The following is a 19,867-nucleotide window of genomic DNA, read 5'->3' as shown; positions in this document are numbered from 1 at the left end:
TAGGCAGGCGCCATAGCAAAAAAAAAAAAATCACAATTTTTTTCGAAAATTTTCCCCTTTAAAGGCTCATATCTCTCCTGTTGTAGGAGCGTCTCCAGAGTTGAAATTCATTTTTTTGGTAACTTTCAGCTAAAAATGGAGGTTTTCGCTGAATTTTGAACCCTCCGACGCATTTTTTTTTTGCGATTCGCCCCAATGTAAGTAGTTACCTAAGCGAGTTATGTATGTTGTATAGATGTACGAGTAATACGATAACTGATAACGACCGTAAATGAAGTTTTCTATAAAAGTTTTATTCACGACCAAACGAAGACGAACACGATTGCTTCTGAATCGACACACATACGAGTAAGTACCACATTTACTACATATTTTTTACTCAACGAGCGCCTACTACTCGGATTCCAGGCACGAGTATGGTATGTATTCGGCGGTGTTAGGTTGTAGTGTTATTCTCCGTTGAGGATGACTGCAGTTGCGGGCTTGCCATTGTTTCCGCCAGCGCCAGCGCCTTGGACTGAGCCAGAGCCAGAGCCAGAGCCAGTCAAGTTGGAATGGACGAGCACCATGCTGATGCCGGTACCGGAGCCGGTTATTTCGTTGGCGCAGCTGGTCGAGACGACTGCTATCTCTGGTCAATCCGGATCGTAAGTGCAATCGACCCGGGCGATGAATACGGCCGTCACTAGAACGCACATCGATAAGCTGCCTTGCACGATAGCTAACAAGTACGATGTTTCGCTCGCCCTGCTCGTTCAAGCAACAAACAAGAATAGGTACCAACGTTTAATTACTCGTACCTATACCGCATTTTTAATTCGCTAATTGCCTAATTGGTATCGTGAATCGTGCGGTCGCGGTAGTTATCTACCTAATCGATAAAAAAACCTCCACAACCCATCAACTCGATCGGTCGAGCTGAAAACTAACTCGCCGAAAGAGCCAGACAACCGTACCTCAGAACCATTTTTCGATATTCGATTTTCACAAATTCATTTCCACACAGGCCCCCTTCACCCGGATGAATTCGCAATCAATTTTGAGCCGATTTCAAGCGTTTAGCCAACACCGACACTTGACTTTTCTCTGTTGATTTGAAATTACTTACTCCAAAACGCGCCCCACCGTAATGATGTTCGATTTTGAATCGATTAGAGCATAGAGCAGGTTGCAGGTAAATTTCAAATGCGAGAGAACGTGAGTGAAAACAGTAAATATAAGGTAGGTCTACTTACTGATCGGCACCGTGTATGATAGTGTACAAAGATCTAGTCAATAAAGTCAAATTGAAGCATCCAGCTACCATCCATAGACAAGTGAGAAACGAGGCTGCATGCAGCGTCGGTCCGAGAAATCTAAAAAGTGGATTTGTGCCACCACCGCCGCTGCAAGATGGTTGTCTGTAGCCACCAAAACCCCGACTCGTATGAATACAGGCCGCTGATGAATGCGCAAAAAAAAAACAAATCTACGTCAGCGTGACCGAGCCAATTGTAGGCAGAGGTACTCGTACCTCGAGTTATGGAAAACATACTGCGCATTTTAATCGTACCTGAAGCGATCACAGTTGCAATGCCGGCGAAAACTCCCAATCCTAGGTTTGTAACCGTTCCTTTCTCTTCGATGCAGGCTACACTTCCCATTACCATCATTATAATGCCACAAACGATCTGCAAAAACATTAACCAAGTAAGTAACTATCTACCTATCTATTGATTATGAAAATATTACCCATTTTTTCGACAAACAGCAGCACCTACTACCTACAACGTCTCATATCTCAATTTAGTGTTCACTAATTTGAAGCTTAGAGGGATGAAAAATTCTACTTAATAAATTAGGCAGAATCAAGAACGATTGATTTTTACTCTCCGAAGGGTACCGATTTCCGATCCCGATCCCGTTCACGACCAAACTCCAAAACGTGTTAATCAAGTTACTCGATTGTTGTGCCGCGTCGCCAATTTTAATTTATTCGCGCGTGTTTCGGTTCGAAATGAAGCCAATTAAGCGACTTATTCGACGCAAATTCGTTTATTGCGTAATTGTACGAGTTAGTATGAGAAAGGTTAGGACTCGGGTTTCACAATTCAGACAGCACAGCGTGAATCTACCGAGTCAATGTGTACGGTATTCTTTATAATGATACTGTCAACAGACCGTCATACGAGTAGATGTGATCGTACGTACTCGTACTATGGGTTCCTTTTAAAACAAATAGACAATATGAATTCGTGTCATTTTTGACAGTTACTCGCGTGTTGAAAATACATTTAATTGGATGAATCGCAAAGTACGCGTAGTCATTCAATTATTGAAATAAGTAAGGCGTACCTATACCTACTTAACTTATTAAAATCAAAAACATTTGAAGTTGAACTTTATTTACCTATTTAGGAATGTTTTTTGAAAAAACCCGGTTAGATATCATTTTTGGTCACTTTCTGCAAAAGTTATTCCTTAAAAAAATAAGAAAACTCAAATCATAACTAAACGAAGCAATTTACAAAGTTTGGATTCTTTTTTATGTTTTTTTTTCTTGACGTGTAAATCGATATTTTCAAGTCTAAAAAATTCGATGTTGACCTATCTTATGGAGCTTATTCTTAACCTGAAAAAAAAAATTGACTTCACCAGACTTTGTGGTGTTTACACTAAATTTTACCACGTTTCGCTGACATTTCATTTTTTTTTTCAATTTTCAATATCTAATTTTAAGGTTTTTTATCCGTAGATTAAGTAGGTACCTAATTTTACTTAGGGAGGATAGGTGTATGTCATTCTAAAACATTTTTAATTCAGTTGTTTTTACAATTCTTGTCGAATTTTTTCAAATATTTTAAAATAATTTTCGACGATTTCAATCATTTTTCAGCGTTATTATACATATAATTTTTAATATTACCCTGTTTCAGCCATGTTTTGTGGATTTTTCACCAAATTTGACCAAATTTTGACAAAAGTTGATCAGAAAGAGCAGAACTAAGTAGACATTCTTCTCTCTCCTCCTCCGCCAATACATATTGAAATAATTGTATTACGAACTCATTTCTTTTAACGTAAGTAAGCTTTTAATTCTTGCGCTCGTCATGGAGAATTGTGCTTTCACTTCGAAAGCTCACTTTTGAGCTTTTCAATGTAGGTATCGTAATATGGCTGAATTTGAATTTATCGCGTATTTTTTAGAAGATTTAATCCAAGTTGAACGAGTCTCGAGTGTGCGTTTAGGAAAATGGATACTCGTATTTACGGCGAACTGAGTATGCAATTCTATTAACACCACCGCGCCGGTTGCCTTTGAACATGTTCCATATTCTGGATGGCGCGGGCGGAAGATGGAATCAAAACTAAAGTCGGCTCCTCCAATTTCTTCTGCGAAACTGCCAAATTTTAAATGCTAATAGGTATCTCGAGACTGGCTCAACTTGAAGCAAATTTGTTTGCAAAGGCTCGAAGCATATATATACGTAAAATTTGAAAAGTTGAAATTTGAACTTTCGGAGTGGAAGCTGCATTTTTCACGATAAGTGCAAAAGTTGAAAGCAATCGTTCAAACGTTTTTGAAAACTTGCTCCGAAACCACGTTTATCTCCATTTTCAAAATGAGATCTCGACATATTGTCATGTGTGCGCAAACCCCACGGCCCTCGCCAAGACTAACCCAAAATTTGATAAAAATTGAAACGGATTTTGAAATTAAAGTAGGTGTACCCAGGTAGCATATTGATTGATTGTTATCAACTGGAAGACATCGAGATTGAATATTGGCTCATTTTTTTGGTTCCGTCCCTCTCTCTACCCTCTCTACTTCTGCTCCACAATACGATACGTATCACGCTTTGGAATTCGAAAGTTTTCTATTTTAGCTCGTAATTTTGAAAAATATTTACACGACGCGTCTTCCGTTGAAATACAAATATTAGTCGACTTAAGGCCCTCATAAGTAAACTTTGGGAGCTCAAACAAATTTAGTGACGACGATACGTTATCAATTATTGTTAGATATACTTAGGTACCTATATTTTTTTGATAGGAAACACCAACTTTGTTTACCATAGATTCAAGTAGGTATTACCCACTTGGTGTTTTTGGGAACCGTGCGCATTTTTATTATGAAAGTGTAAAAACATATTCGTGCATAATTATACTCGTATAGATCTTTACAAATAGGTAAGTACAAAGCAACATACTCAGGGCTGCACTTGGGAGTGATTTCGCACTCGTACATCGTACCTACGTTGTATTTGTACTTACATGTAATACGTACGTGAGCGTGATACGAGTAGGTATAACGTGTATACTGTATACTGTATAGAGTATGTTTGCGTTTTACGAGCTTAAGCACGTTCGCCAAAAGTTTAATCCGTTTCAAGGTTAATATAGAAAAGAGGATAAACTATAGAGTCTATACACATAATACAACGTATACGTACGTTAATGCTTAATACCTACTCTTACGCTCTTCACTGTTGGCGCTTATCAGGCGAGCCGCGAATGCGACCCCGACCGCGACCGCAACCACACTAAGTTACTGTCAGTGTATATAGAGTACAGTACATACTTAGACATAAGTTGGCGAATATTGTATAATTATAACGATGGCGAATATACGAGTACGAGTACGTGAAAAGATATAGAGTTATAGCTACTGTAGATATAGGTTAGGTTGGGTTAGCTGAAAAATTAATCGCCGCGCAAACACCCACCTGTATGACTCGAAATCTGAGAACGGTGGAAAAGGGATAGAGCGACGCTTTATACCTAGCCCAGTGTCTTTTTTCCGTATTCATACTGGTGTAATTGGTCATTTTGGCAGGCGGCGCGAATGAAGAATAATCGTCCGGTTTGCCGGCGTCGCTGGATGATGAATCATTTCCATGCATGACGTTAATACTCGTACGAGTACTCGTACCACCACTGTTACCGGTTACCGTTTCGTATCGTACCGCACCGCACCGCACCGCACCTCCTCGCCGATTTCCTGCCAATCCAACCAAATAAACGATAACATATTATACTTATGTAGCACACTTATACACAGCTATACGATTACATTGTACGTATCAGCTACCTGATGCTATATCTACCTAATACGTAATACGAGTAGGCCCAACTAAGTCATTATAGGTACTTATTACATACATATAGGTAGGTTGATACTTATTGCAACTTGCGTTTAATTAATTACGAGTATCGAATGAAGAACGGAGACGTGCGCTAAAATTCATATCATCAAACAGAAATACCTATACTTAAAATGTTCAAATTTTCATATTTATTGATCGAGTAAGTCACCTTGAAAATTTTACTCATTTCATACTTTCGACTTCTTACATACCTATGATTACCCGAATCGCAACATAGGGTGGCTGTGACTATACGTACATATAACGAGAAATAGCGTAGGGGTTCGCGTATAAGCTGTCGGAAAAATATATCGTGCAAATATGTAATACATATCTACGAGTATGGCAAGTAGGTACAAATTTGGCATACTATACGTAATGCGTATTAGTACATATATTAGCTAGATAGCTAAGTGCACATCAGTGCACACTGAATTGACCATCCGTGTAGGTAATACTGCAAATCGACGACGTTAATGTTTTAATGGTACGGGTAAATGTAGCGTTCGTGTATGTACCCAGAAACATGCGAGTAATTATTATTATTTAAACCTGTAAGCTACGTACTTATGCGTAGACAATAGACATGGATATAATAAATGTACATACACGAGTATACGCTACACGCACACAGACACATCAGAACTACGTACCTACGTTGTTATTATGACGTTGTACGCTTCGATTCGTATTTCCAGAATATTATCGTAAAGACAAAACGTTTCAGAAATCGCATCACTCAAATTTAATCGACTCGATGCTTTCATATTTCGAGTAGATATTTTTCTCTCTGGCGCCGCGCAGATAAATACGAGTACGATACGAAGGTACGAATCACCTACCTCGTATTTGTTTTACCGCATTGCCATTGCCGTTGCCGTTGCCGTTGCGTTGTACGAGTATACATTTCAACTTTCACTATTCACTCGGTCGCATTTGTGAAGCTAAAAAAAGCTCGCGTTTAGTTTATCTTTATCATCGTATACCGTCGTCGCGTCGTATCGAATGCCAAATGAATGAAACCCGATCGAGTATTCGCTTAAATAAGTATACGCTGTATCATCTTCGTCGCTCATTTCTCACTTTTAAACATCGGTTCGGCGCGGCGCGGCGCGGCGTAGCCATTTTTTAAAACGTACAAGCCATTTGGGTAAATAATTTCTCGTTTCAAATTGTTGAAAGACGGCGTGAATTGCGAGAAAAATCTCAAAAACTGTTCGAAATGGCAGAAAAGCGCTAAAGTACGAATGACGGGCTATTTGCAACATTTTTCGTCTTTTTTCCCCCTGTAGCTCAACTTTCATATTTTCGGAACAGATAAACTTTTCATCTCAACTTTCTGCTAGCGAGGAACCTTCTCGAGTTATCTGCCTCTGATTTGAAGGAGAATGCCGAATGCGATTTTTGGAAAGAGCATGATCACTGAAACCCCCATAACCCAAATTGCAGTTGCTCCTCCGAGTGATTTTTCAATTTTTGGTGGATTTTTAAAATTTCTAAATTGACTATTTCCGACGACTTACGCTTTTTAAAAGAATTCAGTAAAAAATGATGAAAATTTGTCCCGAAACACTAATTTATGCAGATAGGTTATTTGAACTTTTTTTTTTAATAACTGACTTACATAACTGAACTTCCAACTCATTTTCTTGGCGGACCCTCGAGGGTGATTTTTGACCAGCATTCTGCGATTATCATTAAAAATATTCTGGTCAAAAAACGCGATCAAGTATCCGCTTGCAAATTGGCTAAAATCGAAAATCTTAGCTGGAGACTCCAGAATTATACAAAATGAGGAAATTCGGATTTGAAGGGTTGGTTTCAGAGGAGTCAAAAGCCATTCGTGCAAATTTCAAAAATATCCATTCGATCAGAAAAATTTTGATTTCACGAATTTTTTCTTTTTAATTTTGATCTAAAAAAAACCATCTTGAAACGAACGCCTGAATGTTGATCTTAAAATGTAGATGAACTCGTTAAATGGGTCCAGAATGAGCCACACCTCTAGTTTTAGCGACCCAAATTGATTTCAGTGTCGTCTAGAGAAATTTCATCAGGATGCTCTAGAATGACTCTAAATAGTGAAATTCGGATTTGGGAGTTGGTTTTACACAAGACAAAACCATTCGCGCAGATTTTAATGTATGTACTTATCCCTTCGAACAATTATTTGATTTTTTTTCAATGTTTCCTCAATAAGAGGTGACCACCTGGAAATCGGGCCAAACGTGAACCAGCTCGCTAAATATGTCCGTAAGAAGCGACAATTTAATTTTTATATGTAGCTGCCCAAACCAATTTCCACGTCTCGTTTCTATCACTTTTACAAAATAAAAAAAGCGTACATTGTGAAAATGGTCAATTTTGAATTAGTGGAAAATTATTAGATGTAATCAGATCCGAACATCTTGACGGACTCAATCTGATTTTTTACAACTTTGAATCGTCGTCAAATCAAAGTTTAATCGGATAATCCGATCCGGAAGAGACGAAGGCCCAATTAAATCTGGCCTGGCCCAACCAGATCCGAGCGTCCCACGGATTAAGTTTGACAGCTCATCATATCCCGACACTTCCCAGATCTAATCAGATCAGAGTTCAGACTCCGAGGCGTGCCCAACAATAAGTCAATAGGAAAATCAATATTTGCGTTTTTGCCAAGAAAAAAAAATCAAACACTATCGATGAAAAACGTTTACCGAATCCTCTCGGTATAGTTTCAGTGTCACGACTGGTTACTTATTTACAACAGCTACTCGATTGCTACAGAATGAATGTCGGATGAAAAAAAAAATGGATTTCCCAAATGGCCTCGCCTGAAGGTAAATACATCGAAAAGTTAATCTGTACAAAATTGTTTTGAAAATGATCAAGAATAGAGAACCGATGGAAATGGACAGGGAAGTGGGTCAATATTTCGTCGTGTATTTTGTATTTTCGACGTATGAAAGAAACTCTCAAATCATCTGCTCTTTCATCCAATAGGCTGACATGTTTCTTTAAAAAAAAAAAGAAGTGAAATGCACACGATCTCAATAGAAATGGCTGAAAAAGCTTTTAAACATCGAAACATGGAGAAACGAGAGAGACAGAGGGAGAGAGAGGGAGTGAGCGGATTGATGAGCGTCTCATTGGCGCGAACTCGACTCGACTCGACTATAGTACGAGAAGGTAGGGGGGTATTCGCGAGTATTTTGATTTTGCGGGCTTAATTTGGTTCTTGTGTTTAGTAAATTAAGCGGTGCGGTGGTACTGAATAATTCATAGAGAACACGCTGCGCAGCTCAGAAACGTAATAAGTGTCATCTTACGTCGCGACGCGACACTTTAGCGCCGACCACCTACGACCGACGGCGCGAATATTAAAAGCACTCGCCCGCACTCGTGTCCACGTCCAGTCACAGCTTCCAAAGGCTATGGCGACGTTTACGGTACATTATATAGCTAGTCGTACGACGTACGTGTACCTACCTTTAAACGTATTACGTACCTAGACCTACCTACAGGTCGCGTATTTATATGCGTTAAATTTGAATACCGCCGCAGTCGCGAGGGAATAATATTCCATTTCGTTCTGTTGCTTTCATTAGGTTCGTACACCTCCACTCTGCCGCCATACAGCCACAGAAACAGCAGTAGCACCAGCAGCAGCAGTATTCCTTGCCTTATGCTTGCGACCGTACGTAAACGTAGGTATATCTAGTCTACTATCTACCATCTACGTAATCTAATCTAACTACGTATACTTTACTCGAACTGATATTTTGCTCTACCTTTGGTTGGTACGTAAACGATGGTATCGTTCTCGCTTATAAATTCCAACTTTAACCTACGTTGCAATTGTGCTAATAAGCTTCTCTGTGTAGTGTGTACCTAATAAGATGATCTTATTACGAATAAGAACACACGATGGCAATAATTACGAGTATGTACATATTATATCGCACAGTTTCGTACCAATGGATAGGTAAGTACGAGTACATCACAGCCACTCGTAAGAAACATTTTGAATCTTTCCTCCCTATCGAAATTCTGGCCGAAAAACCAAGCTCCGCAAATGAACGTTACGTACGTTTTTGTAATTTTTCAATTTTGTTTTTCCAAAACTGGAAAATTTTGCAGGATTCATCGATGGATCGATGAATCCAAAAAGTTGTTAGATATTTGAACTTGATGAAAAAAATATTCAAAAACAAATTTCATTTCCAATTACTTGATATTTTGACTTCGTTTGGGACATTGTAAGGGAGAAAGGGGGGTGGCAACGTGGTCGAATCAAAAAAATAAGCCAGTATTTGATCTCAGCGTATTTGAATTAGTTACAATCGATATGCCGCATCAATTTTCAATTTTTTTTTTTTTAAATATAGAATTCGGTCAAAATTGGGAACCCCTGTGCCCCTGAGGGGTACTGAAAACCCGCATTGAAAATAAATTACCCGCTTGAAAAGAGCGTTGAAACACGTCTTTACCGTAATTTTCTCGAATTTTTCGACGGTAGCTTTAACCTTTTAAATTCGTTATAAAAAGTTGAGCTTTTACCGAGAAAGTTCAGTTTTGAGCTTTTCAAATTTTAAACGTCAATTTTCAATTTTATAAGCGTTTCCTTGAAAATCCCGCAAACAGATTTTCTTCAAGTTCAATCAATCTCGAGACATGAACCTTTAAAGTTTGACAACTTCGCAAAATATCGTAAACGAGTGAAAATCACTAGGTCCTTTCTCTCCCCTGTGAAAGATTCGGGGGGAGGGAGGGGAGATTACGATGGTTATTTTGCTGGACCATCGAAAAGAAATCGTAGAAAAAGTTGAGCAAAATCAGAAAGCCGGAAAAGTGGATTCGCGTATTTACGGCAAACTGGTTATGCAATTTTATTAACATCCGCGAAATTATACAGTTTGCGTGGATTTGAAGGTGAAACGATGTTGGCCGACTTCGATTTTGATTCGAAATTGTTACGTTTTAGGTTCTCGCGACTGCTGCAAATTGGTGTGAAAATCTGTTCGCGATGTTCTAAAGGCAATTAAAGGCAGTTTCAAAAATAATTACCCGAAATTCCAAAAGTTCAAAGTTGAGCTTCTTCGAAAGCTTTATTTTCCAAAGCTCGCGACATTTTAGAGATCTGATTTTAAAACTTGGAAAAACAAACAGAAAGCGTAAAGTTTTGTGATATTTACAACTGCGAACTTCTCGTGGTAGAAATTGTATAACCATGGGAAGGGGGGGCGGAGCCGCAAAATTTTGGTCAAGATGTAAAAAAAAGTGTGATAATCGTGTGATATATGCTTTATTAGGGTTTTAGGTGTGCGGAATACGAAAATTGAACTATTTTATTGATCCGGCCTTACCCACGCCCCCTTGGCCCTCTACTGCCCCCCATTTTTGAAAATTGAAAAAAATCGTGTGACGTATGATTTATTAGGTTTTTAGGGGTGCTGAATACGAATATTGAACTACTTTTTTGATTCGATGTTTCCCACCCCCCCCCCCGGTCATCCAAATTTTCTGAAAATTTAAATAAATCGTCTGATACGTATGTATATGTATGCGAGGTTTTTAGATGCGCCGAATACGAATTTGGACTTATTTGTTTGATTCGACCTCCCCCCCACCACCCCCTCTCTCACCCACCCACAAATTTTTGTGAAAATTTAAAAAATTGTGTAATATATGCTTTGTAAGGTTTTCAGGTGTGCTGAATACGAATATTGAACTATTTTATTGATTCAACCCTTCCCATGGCCCCTACTACCCCATCCCCATTTTTTGAAAATTGAAACAATCATGTGATGTATACTTTATTAGGTTTTTAAGGGTGCTGAATACGAATATTGACATATTTTTTTGATTCGACCTTCTCAGGACCCCTACTGTTCCCCTAATTTTTTTGAAATTAAAAAACCCTCGTGACATAATTATGCTTTATCGAGTTTTTAAAGGCGCCGAATACGAATATGGACTTATTTTTTTAATCCGACTCTTCCTACGCCTACCTCCTTGCTGGTGCCCCAAATTTTTTGGAAATTGAAAATATCGTACGAGTACGACATATAGGTACCTATGCTTTATTAAGTTTTTAGAAGCGTCGAATGTACAAATATCGACTATTTTTTTTTTCATTCGACTCGTGTGAAAAATTAACCTCACCTTGACCATCTCAGATCTTAGGCATCTATTTACCAAAATAGAAATGGTGTGAAAATTTCAAGAAAATCTGCCCAGTTGTCGAACGTTGAATCGAATTCAACGTATACTTATCCCATTGTACCTACTAAGACGAAAAGCGACTTATAATCAAAAATTAGCCCGCGGAAATGAAACCCATCGTCAAATACGAGTAAATATGTAGGTAGATAATAATGCAAATGTGCTCGCATTGAAGCGCGTTATTTGCCTATCATTTTTCTCGCGGCTTCAACGTACACGAAAAAGTACAGTAGGTATAAGTTAGGTACTTATCCTAGGCGTAGGTAATCTGGGTACCTATAGCTAAGTCTAGCGAATACGCACGTCGCGTCTAATCTGCGGCTGCGGGCGGATATTTTGCGCAACCTGGTACAGGTACGGTACATAGTACATAGCTAATACGGGGTACAGCGAAAGCAAAACTCTTTCATCGTTTCTGTCGGCCGGATTAAATATTGGAACGACGCCGACGACGACGACGACGCTAGGCAGGTAGGTCTGTTTGGTGCGCCACGCCGCGGCCGCACCCGGCTCAAAGCGAAACTCTATCGTATCTTTCGCATCATTAATCATTGCAAAATAAAGCCTCGACACGACCGAGCGACCGACCGACATGAAGTAAAACGCGATGCAAAGCCGCAATACCACCAGTATATACTGGCACAGAAACTCGCAACTAGCAAGAAACCACGAAATACGAGTATGTAAAAAGACGAACGAAACTGTAGCTTAAAAAATTCTTCGTACCAGGCTGAAAAAAATAATCTTTCGTGAAACATTAGCGAGCGCAGATGTACTCTACGAGTATCGTCATATCACTAAAATACGCGTGGCTTTAAATGTCCACCTCGGACTTGAAATTTCGAAGAAAGTTGGGAGCTGCGAGGTCAAATCCAAAAAATAAATTTATGCCATATTCGAATGTAGCAACCTACTCGTAAAGTTTACGGAGTATCCACACGTTGGATGCTTGCACGGTTCGATGTTACCCCACATTTTCTTTTTTCAACTGTGGGTGTGGGGAAGGGGAGGAAGAGGCCGATGGCCGATGTTTGATTTCGTCGATTTTTTTTTCATTTCGACTTTATCTAAGGCACGGTTCACGGTAGGAGCGACGAAGGGGACAAATGAATTAAAGCGAGTCACTTTGGAAAAATAAGCAAAAATTCAAATTTAAATCTTTCGAGTTACCAATTTTTTGTTTTCTTTTTGAACGTGTACCAATACGAAAGCTATCTCTCGCCCCACAATTAGTTCAATATAAATGTGGGACTGACGACGTACCCGTAGGTGCTGCTGACCAGCCTATTTATCTCATACCGTACTTACGAGAACATACTACAGAACGAATGATACCGATTGTTGAAAAATTTACCCTATAACTAAAGGCTCCAATATTCGGTACATAAGTGGCGTATTTACACGTATAGCTTACATACCTACTTATACAATGCACGATTGTACATAGGTGGTGTATAATGTTATGTTGGTAATGGTACATACTGCATACTAGGTGGATACGATATTTATCTATCAACGCGACAGCCAACTACGAGTATTCAACAAAAACTTCGCATCTTCACTTACAGTAAGAGAACAGCGTAGAAGAAATTGCCAAACTACGAGCAGGTATTTGCAAAGTACGCGAAAAGCTCATCTCGTCACTTTATGTCTGTTGAATGCGAAAAGTTTGCCAAGTTTTTTAATGATTTTTCTCGCGTCGCGTAGGTCGCGAGTATTAGGTAATTCGTTTGTAATCGCCAACTCCGACTCTCTTTTGGCGCTTGTTTTTTTCCTTTTGAGAATTAAACTTCGCTATTGCTACCTAGTACCTATACCTATCCCCTACCCCAGCAGCAACATATCCAGGCAACGCGAGTTGCGAACGTACGATAAATTAACAGAACACAAACGTAGGCATCTCTATTTCGCTCGCCATTCCATTCACGCAGTTTACCGTCGCCGCTAATTAAATTTCGCTCGAGCTGCGCTACGAAATTATCCAGGTATCTTACGAGTATCTAGGTTCCTAGTCTAGTTGTACGAGTACTCGACTGATAAAGTACCTACCTACCTACCGCAGCTGCGGCTGCGGCTGCGGCCACACTGATAACTAATCTTAAGCTACTCGGGTGAAAATTACAAAGATGAACGAGATAAGAAAAACAAAAAAAACTTTAGCGGAGTTAGTTATTTTTCTCGGCTGAAATTGGAGTGGAATTGCTGAAAAGGCGAATGTCGCCGAAGGGAATAGGTCTGCACGCTTTGATACGAGAGTGAGATTCTCTTACACCAGTACAACAGAACTCTCGCATTTGCGGCCGAAATTATTGCGTTAGGTATTTGGAGAAAGAAATAAAATGTCAATCTTTTTCACTATACTATATTTTACGAGAACGAGAGAGCCTACGACTGTCGCGCTGCAGCAGCTTAGTCGTGGTTCATGTAGTTCTATATAACTTCAGATGGATCGCTTACTCTACGAGTAAAGTATCGCTTTTTTGCACTACAACCTTTCGAAATTGGAACATTTTACGAGGCAATATTTGTTATTTTATTTTTTCACCAGTCCAAAAAAAGTTTTTCGTACCGGAAGTCTCTCCCTCCCCCCCCCCGGTTGAAAAATCCAATTTATTCGAAAATTTCCCATTTATACGTCTGAAGCTCTCAAAAGTAGTATAGGTAACCTACTTTGATGGAGAGGGGAGTTTCCCTAGACGGGTATCAACACTTTTCTTTTTTCGCCGACATTGATGCGTTAATTAATTTTGCACGTTTTAATGGCATATTTCATCAAAAATTGAGGTATTTTAATAATATTTTTGCATCTTTATGTTATTTTTTTTTTGTTTGAATTTTTGATGATTTCTGTCGAATTTCACTGGGATTTCATAAGTATGTATTTGATGGACAGAGGTTAATACAAAAATAACAGTTTTCTGCTCAATTTTCGCAGAATTTTCCATTTTCCTCGTTCTAAAAGCAGGTACAAGGGCAGAGAATGCACCCAGTTGTACTACTGTTTACTTTGTCGTCAAAATTTGTGAAACAATTACGAATACGGTGTGTATACGCAAAGATACGTGCTCGGGTATGTACTCGTATGTATATTCAGCACGGTGGGGATTCGAATTCCAATAGATATCTGCTACCTCTATGTAAGTATCGTAGCCTTATACATATTAACTTTTAAAGAAGGATCGAATTTTTGTTTGTTTGTTTGCTTGTTTTTTTTCTTTTTTTTCGAAAGTTTGGATGAGGGAAATCTTCATCTTTACTGCCCTTCTTCTGGGAAGGCGTGAAATAACCGAACGTTTTTTTTTCTCGTGTTGTGTAGTTTGGGTTGTAGGTCTAGGTGGTGGTGCTGGTGGTGCTGGTGGTGGCACTAAGTAGACCTATTGTGTAGTAGCCCAGATGCGAATGTTGCGCGTTTTTCAAATAAATGCGAAGAGGTTTTCTTTTTCTTTCTTTATTTTTTTTTTCGGTACCTCGTTTATTCTTCTTCTTCGCTCAGTCAGAAATCGTAATAAAACACACACGCATACATATAGATAGGTATATCTATATATAGGTAATTGGTATTCGGAATCTGTGAAGCGTTTAGCGTTGTTGGTTCTCGTTAGCTATAAGATTGACTGATGAATACCTATAAGGTACACACGAGCATATCGTAACTAACGAAGAGAACTTTTTTCGAGGTAGGTATAGCTTATTGGTACAGTATGCGGTATGCGTGCGATTTGCGATAGCTTTTCGTTTTTTGTCGACAGGAATCGCAAACAATTCAACTCGGCCGTGAAAAGATGAAAAATTTCCAACTTACGCGTATGCTGCATGCCGCTGCCGAATGCCGAAGATGAAGGCTATTCTATACGAAAATGGCGTACTCGTATTGTATAGGTCTGCAAATGCACAGATAAAAAGCTCGATAGATAGTTTCGATTAAAATTTTCATCGATTTTAGTACCTATCTACCTACCTATGCCTACGCGTTACCTATAGGTGGTAAATAAGTAAGTAGGTACATTAGGCGGAGCGGTGCGTGGTGTACTTCTGTTCTGTTATCTTCAACTCACATACGAGTAATAGTTCAAATGTAGATAGAAGGTACATTTGGGCGCATTTATGCTTCTGATACTCGTACGTATAGGTAGAGGTACGTCTACGTATTCAATACGTCTACCTACGCCGCCGTCGCCGCTGTATAGAAAACATAAGCGAATATTTCTCGATTCGTTTACGTAAAATTCGGCCTCTTGTATTCCATTTCCAATGCGCTAATCGATTGGTATTTTTATTTTTAGAAATTCGTTTCGTTAATTTACTCGAAAGAGCTTCGCCGGGCTCCGCACTCTGTGCCACCCTCACCCTCACTCGCTGTTTCTGCGAACAAATCGAAATAATCAAATTCGCAAGTCTTCCATTTCTACGAAAGCGCCTGTTTAATTGGTATCTAACGGTCAGGCTGCTCCGACTCCGGCTCCGGCTATGAATCGTATTGTCCGCTAATTTAAGAACCTAGTCGACGTTCTCTCGTTAGCTCTGCGCTCCGCAGCTTATCAACCGTGTTTTGTTTTTTGTCCATAAGTATACCGTATACGATACGAAAAGTAGGCTACATTTATCTGTTTGTTTATTTATTCGCGCGTTCGTTCGTTCGTTCTTTCTTTCTTTCTTTCTTTGGTTGTTTATCTTCAATTAAAAATAAAAAGCGCATCAACAGAAACGCCAACTGGCAAGTACTCGCAAATGAAAAGAAACTACTTGTATAGATAATGCGATCGGAGCCGGAGACTTTATATACGCGTACGACGTACGTAGGACCCACGTTAGCTTGGTGCCAATTTTTTCAAAACTTCTATCGAATTTTCGCGATGAAATTAAAAGGTTTTCGCTGGATATACGAGTACCTAATAAGTAGCGATGCGATACGAGTAGGTACCTACGAAGATAGTTCGGCATACGACAGTAAGAATAATTGCAGCCCCCCCCCTCCGATCCTCTTTTACTTTTGGAGTGATGGCGCAGCGCGTGAAATTCGGACATTCAAATTCTGTGAAAATTTCAAGTTTTAGAAATCTTAACGAAGATCTCCTTCGTCACATTGATAGATCTCTCCGCGTTTCTACATATATGAAGGACTAAGACGTGACAACGATTTCAAAGTCATCGGGTCTCCAGGAAGTTGTCAAACTTTAATTGAACTTTTTCTAGCGGGAAGGGGCTAATCGAGGTACCTACTGCTTCTAGATGGCACTGCTCACAAAAAAGCAAAAAACCGTACGCGTATTTTTTAAAAAGTTTTTTGCACAACTAGAAGACTCGAGAATTTCTTGAGGAGTTTCTTACTCGAATAAAACTTTTATTGCCAGTTTTCGTCGTTGCTGCTCCCCTTTAATGTTCTAGCACCAATCAACCACACAATATATAGGACTAGTTTGGTTGATGTATTGGTAATTATAGGTATCTGTAGATATTCTCACGAGAGGTGGATGAGGGGGCTTGACGCGTTCATTATGTATTTTGAATTCGTTTTCATTCGTTTCCGCTTCGTTCAGCGTGTGGAAATCCAAATTCGAGCTACCGGAGGTAAAAATACTCGTAAACATAAATGTTAAAGGTACATAATATCGAACTAGGTAAACGAGAACGAGAACGAGTTGCGAAATTAAGGAGAGAACGCGACGAATGGGTGCGATGAATTATTCGCACCCAGTTCACGGCTCACGGCTAGATTGGCGGAAAATACTGCCGAGGTGTAGCGGTGACAAGTAAGTTATTATAGCCCAACTGTTTAGCATATTTGCATGTATTTTAACGTACGTTTAAGTACATATAGTACATATGTGTCACCGCATACGGAAAGGGGGCACGCGCCCAAAAACGAGTTTTTGCGAAAAACGCGTTTAAAGTTTTTGAAGTTGTTTTTGAATTTTCCCGTTGTAATTTTAGAAATATTAGGATGGTATGTTTAAGACACACTCTTGGTAGTCTCTTTGTGAACTTTTCGGGATTATTCAGTTGATATTATCAAGTTATTAGTTTTTAGTTTTGATAGAAAAAAATCTTTTGCGGCCGATTATGGCGATATTTTTTAATTGTGGCGATATTTTTCGGTTCTTGTCGTATTTTTTATGTAGTTTAACATTAAAATCAGTTCAATACTATTAGAAAGCATGTTTTCCAAATCATTCTCGGTGGCTAGGTGTCATAGCGACGGACTTTCACCCCAAAGGTACCAGGTTCGAGACCCGCATGGGTCAAAAAATTTTTTACGATTTTTTTCACTTATTTCTTATTAAAGTCGTGAGGTTTTATACAATTTTCATTTTTTACTAATTTTTTCAGATTTTTTGCGCCATTTTTCAACTTTTGTGAGTAGTAAATTTTGAGGTACCTCACTTTAGAACCATTTTTCACCCATTCAGAGTAAAAATTCGGTCTCAACGATGGTTCCATTGGATTCTACGATGAATTTCACATAAAAATCAATCATTTAAAAAAAATCCATTTTTGGGTCGCGTGCCTCCTTTCCGTATGCGGTGACACATATAGTACATACATACACGTGTATGCCGTGTGGTGTGACGAATAGCGATGCACGAGCGGCACTCAAACAATGCCTGCTTAAGTACTCGTAGTCGTATAATCGTACTCGTACCTTACTTTATAGCTGCCTTCCTCCTGCCTACCTTACGTGGGTCTATTCCTCGGCGACGATCAAACGCGTATGCGTATTGCGTATTGCCTATTGCGTATACGAGTCCGGACGAGCATTAAGGTGTATGGCAAGTTGCGAATGCGACGATGACGAATATTAATACCTAACATTAGTTGGCAGCCGGCAGTCGGCATCCGCCATTCATTCAAGTACGAGTACCTCTACCTACCTATCATATTATACGAGTAGGTCTAGGTATATATACTTATTGATATTGCTCACTCGTAAAGCTTCAAATTCCACCCAGCTCGTGACAAAGTCGTTGTCAGAATTTGCGACTCGGCTCGGGTTATTCTATTGTTGTACAGTAGGTAAGGTAAGTAGGAAGGGGAGGTGTCAGGTTGCCAGGCTAGGTAGGCCCACCATCATTACGAGTACACGCAACAGTCGAAGTAAATAAGCAAAAAATAGGTCTCTAGGTACCCACTACCCACCACCCACCACCCAGTAGGTACACGTACACTTCGATATTTTTATATTCGTACCTCGAAAAATTCAACAAGATCAGTAATACAGTATTCGTCACAAATTACAGCCCAAGAATTTTTTGTATATTTTCTTGATCTGGATCAAATGCATGCCATCTTTTCCTATCTAGTGATTATCAATAGGTACAGCCAAACAGGAACTTAACGTTAATCATCACAAACCAAATTATTCTCAAAGCTCGTCAGAAAAATAATCAATTTTTTTCAAAATATCGCAGCTTAATTTGATTATTCATTTCAACAAATCATTTCCTACGCTGACAAATCACAAATATACGTTTTTTGCTTTTTGGTTTTTTTCACAGTTGGTTCGTATGAAAACTGTAGAAGCATCTGATGTGACTAAATTACGCATTACGCAAATTACCCACTCGAATATCTTAGCCACCTACGAGTATAAATGATAATTAGTGGCATTCGCGGAATAAGTATGTGAAAAGCAACTAGCAGTAGAGTAGAGGTAATTAAAGAAACGACAGAAAAATTTTACCTATTTATACGAAATAAAACCGACTAGGTAACGTAAGTATTAGGTATCGGTAGCAATATTAGAATAATTTCGTTTCATTTCCAAAACTTACCGTCGATAACGCGTTCGAAAGATTGGACAAATTATACGAATTACTCGTATTTGGAATTAAAAAAAAAAAAATGTAAATCCGCAATCGCATCCGTATTCGCGAACTGTTGATAACCAACTCAAAAATCTTCTCGCTAGATAGGAAACTAACGTGTTTTCGCGGCATTTTACCAGTGCTGCCAGTTGTAAAATGAAACTCTCACTAATCGTCGCAAATTACGGATAACGAATCGCAAAGGGTGAAATATTATTTAAACTATTATAGGTACGTATTCGTGCATCCATCTATCCACTTACACATACACACATACCGTACTCGTACCCACCTACCAATGACGACGGCGACGGCGACGTTTGAAAAGCTGTAGAGCGAAAAAATCTGCCGTTCATCGCGTTTATTAGATTCGTCATTCATCGCGTCAAAATGTCAACCCGCTGCGTCTCGACGTCGACGTCGACGCTTCTCAATCGTTCATAAAGAATCACCCTTCGTACTCTTCTCACTCGACTACGCCCTTGGTTAAGCGAGTGCGAGTTACGAGTATTTTTGTATGTCCTTTCAATTCTCGTCGGACCGAGTAAAAATTCTCATTCGTTTAATCGTTCGGCCGTCATCTCATTTAGCGACTAGCGAAATAAAGTAGGTATACCAGCACGAATAGTTACAGCTGAATGCTGTATGAATGTATTTTTATACTCGATTAGGCAATCATTTTCAGCTGCGTTTCACTACGTAATTTTCGCTTTTCGACCTCGAATTTTTAGA

The 19,867-nt window shown here is 39.2% G+C and overlaps 1 protein-coding gene across 1 annotated transcript; it reads right to left on the bottom strand.

Annotated features, from left to right (window-relative positions):
• Positions 1–272: 272 nt before the first annotated feature.
• LOC135843565 (uncharacterized) lies at positions 273–19,286 on the bottom strand. Its single transcript, XM_065361502.1, has 5 exons — positions 19,103–19,286; positions 4,707–4,981; positions 1,553–1,670; positions 1,236–1,440; positions 273–747 (listed from the first exon to the last, which is right to left on the bottom strand). Exons 2-5 carry the CDS (start codon positions 4,881–4,883, stop codon positions 636–638), a joined length of 612 nt encoding a protein of 203 aa, XP_065217574.1. The 5' UTR covers positions 4,884–4,981; positions 19,103–19,286; the 3' UTR covers positions 273–635.
• Positions 19,287–19,867: the final 581 nt, after the last annotated feature.

The sequence above is a fragment of the Planococcus citri genome, chromosome 1, assembly GCF_950023065.1.
Source record: "Planococcus citri chromosome 1, ihPlaCitr1.1, whole genome shotgun sequence".
In the NCBI taxonomy this organism is placed as follows: domain Eukaryota; kingdom Metazoa; phylum Arthropoda; class Insecta; order Hemiptera; family Pseudococcidae; genus Planococcus; species Planococcus citri.
This window is presented reverse-complemented; position numbering and strand designations above follow the sequence as displayed.

Coding starts and splice junctions, on each gene's coding strand:
- LOC135843565 (XM_065361502.1), bottom strand. CDS start 4,883: ATGCATGGAAATGATTCATCATCCAGCGACGCCGGCAAACCGGACGAT. Junction 1,671..4,706: donor TCAGATTTCGAGTCATACAG/GTGGGTGTTTGC, acceptor ATGTTTTTGCAG/ATCGTTTGTGGCATTATAAT. Junction 748..1,235: donor ATCATACACGGTGCCGATCA/GTAAGTAGACCT, acceptor TTGAACGAGCAG/GGCGAGCGAAACATCGTACT.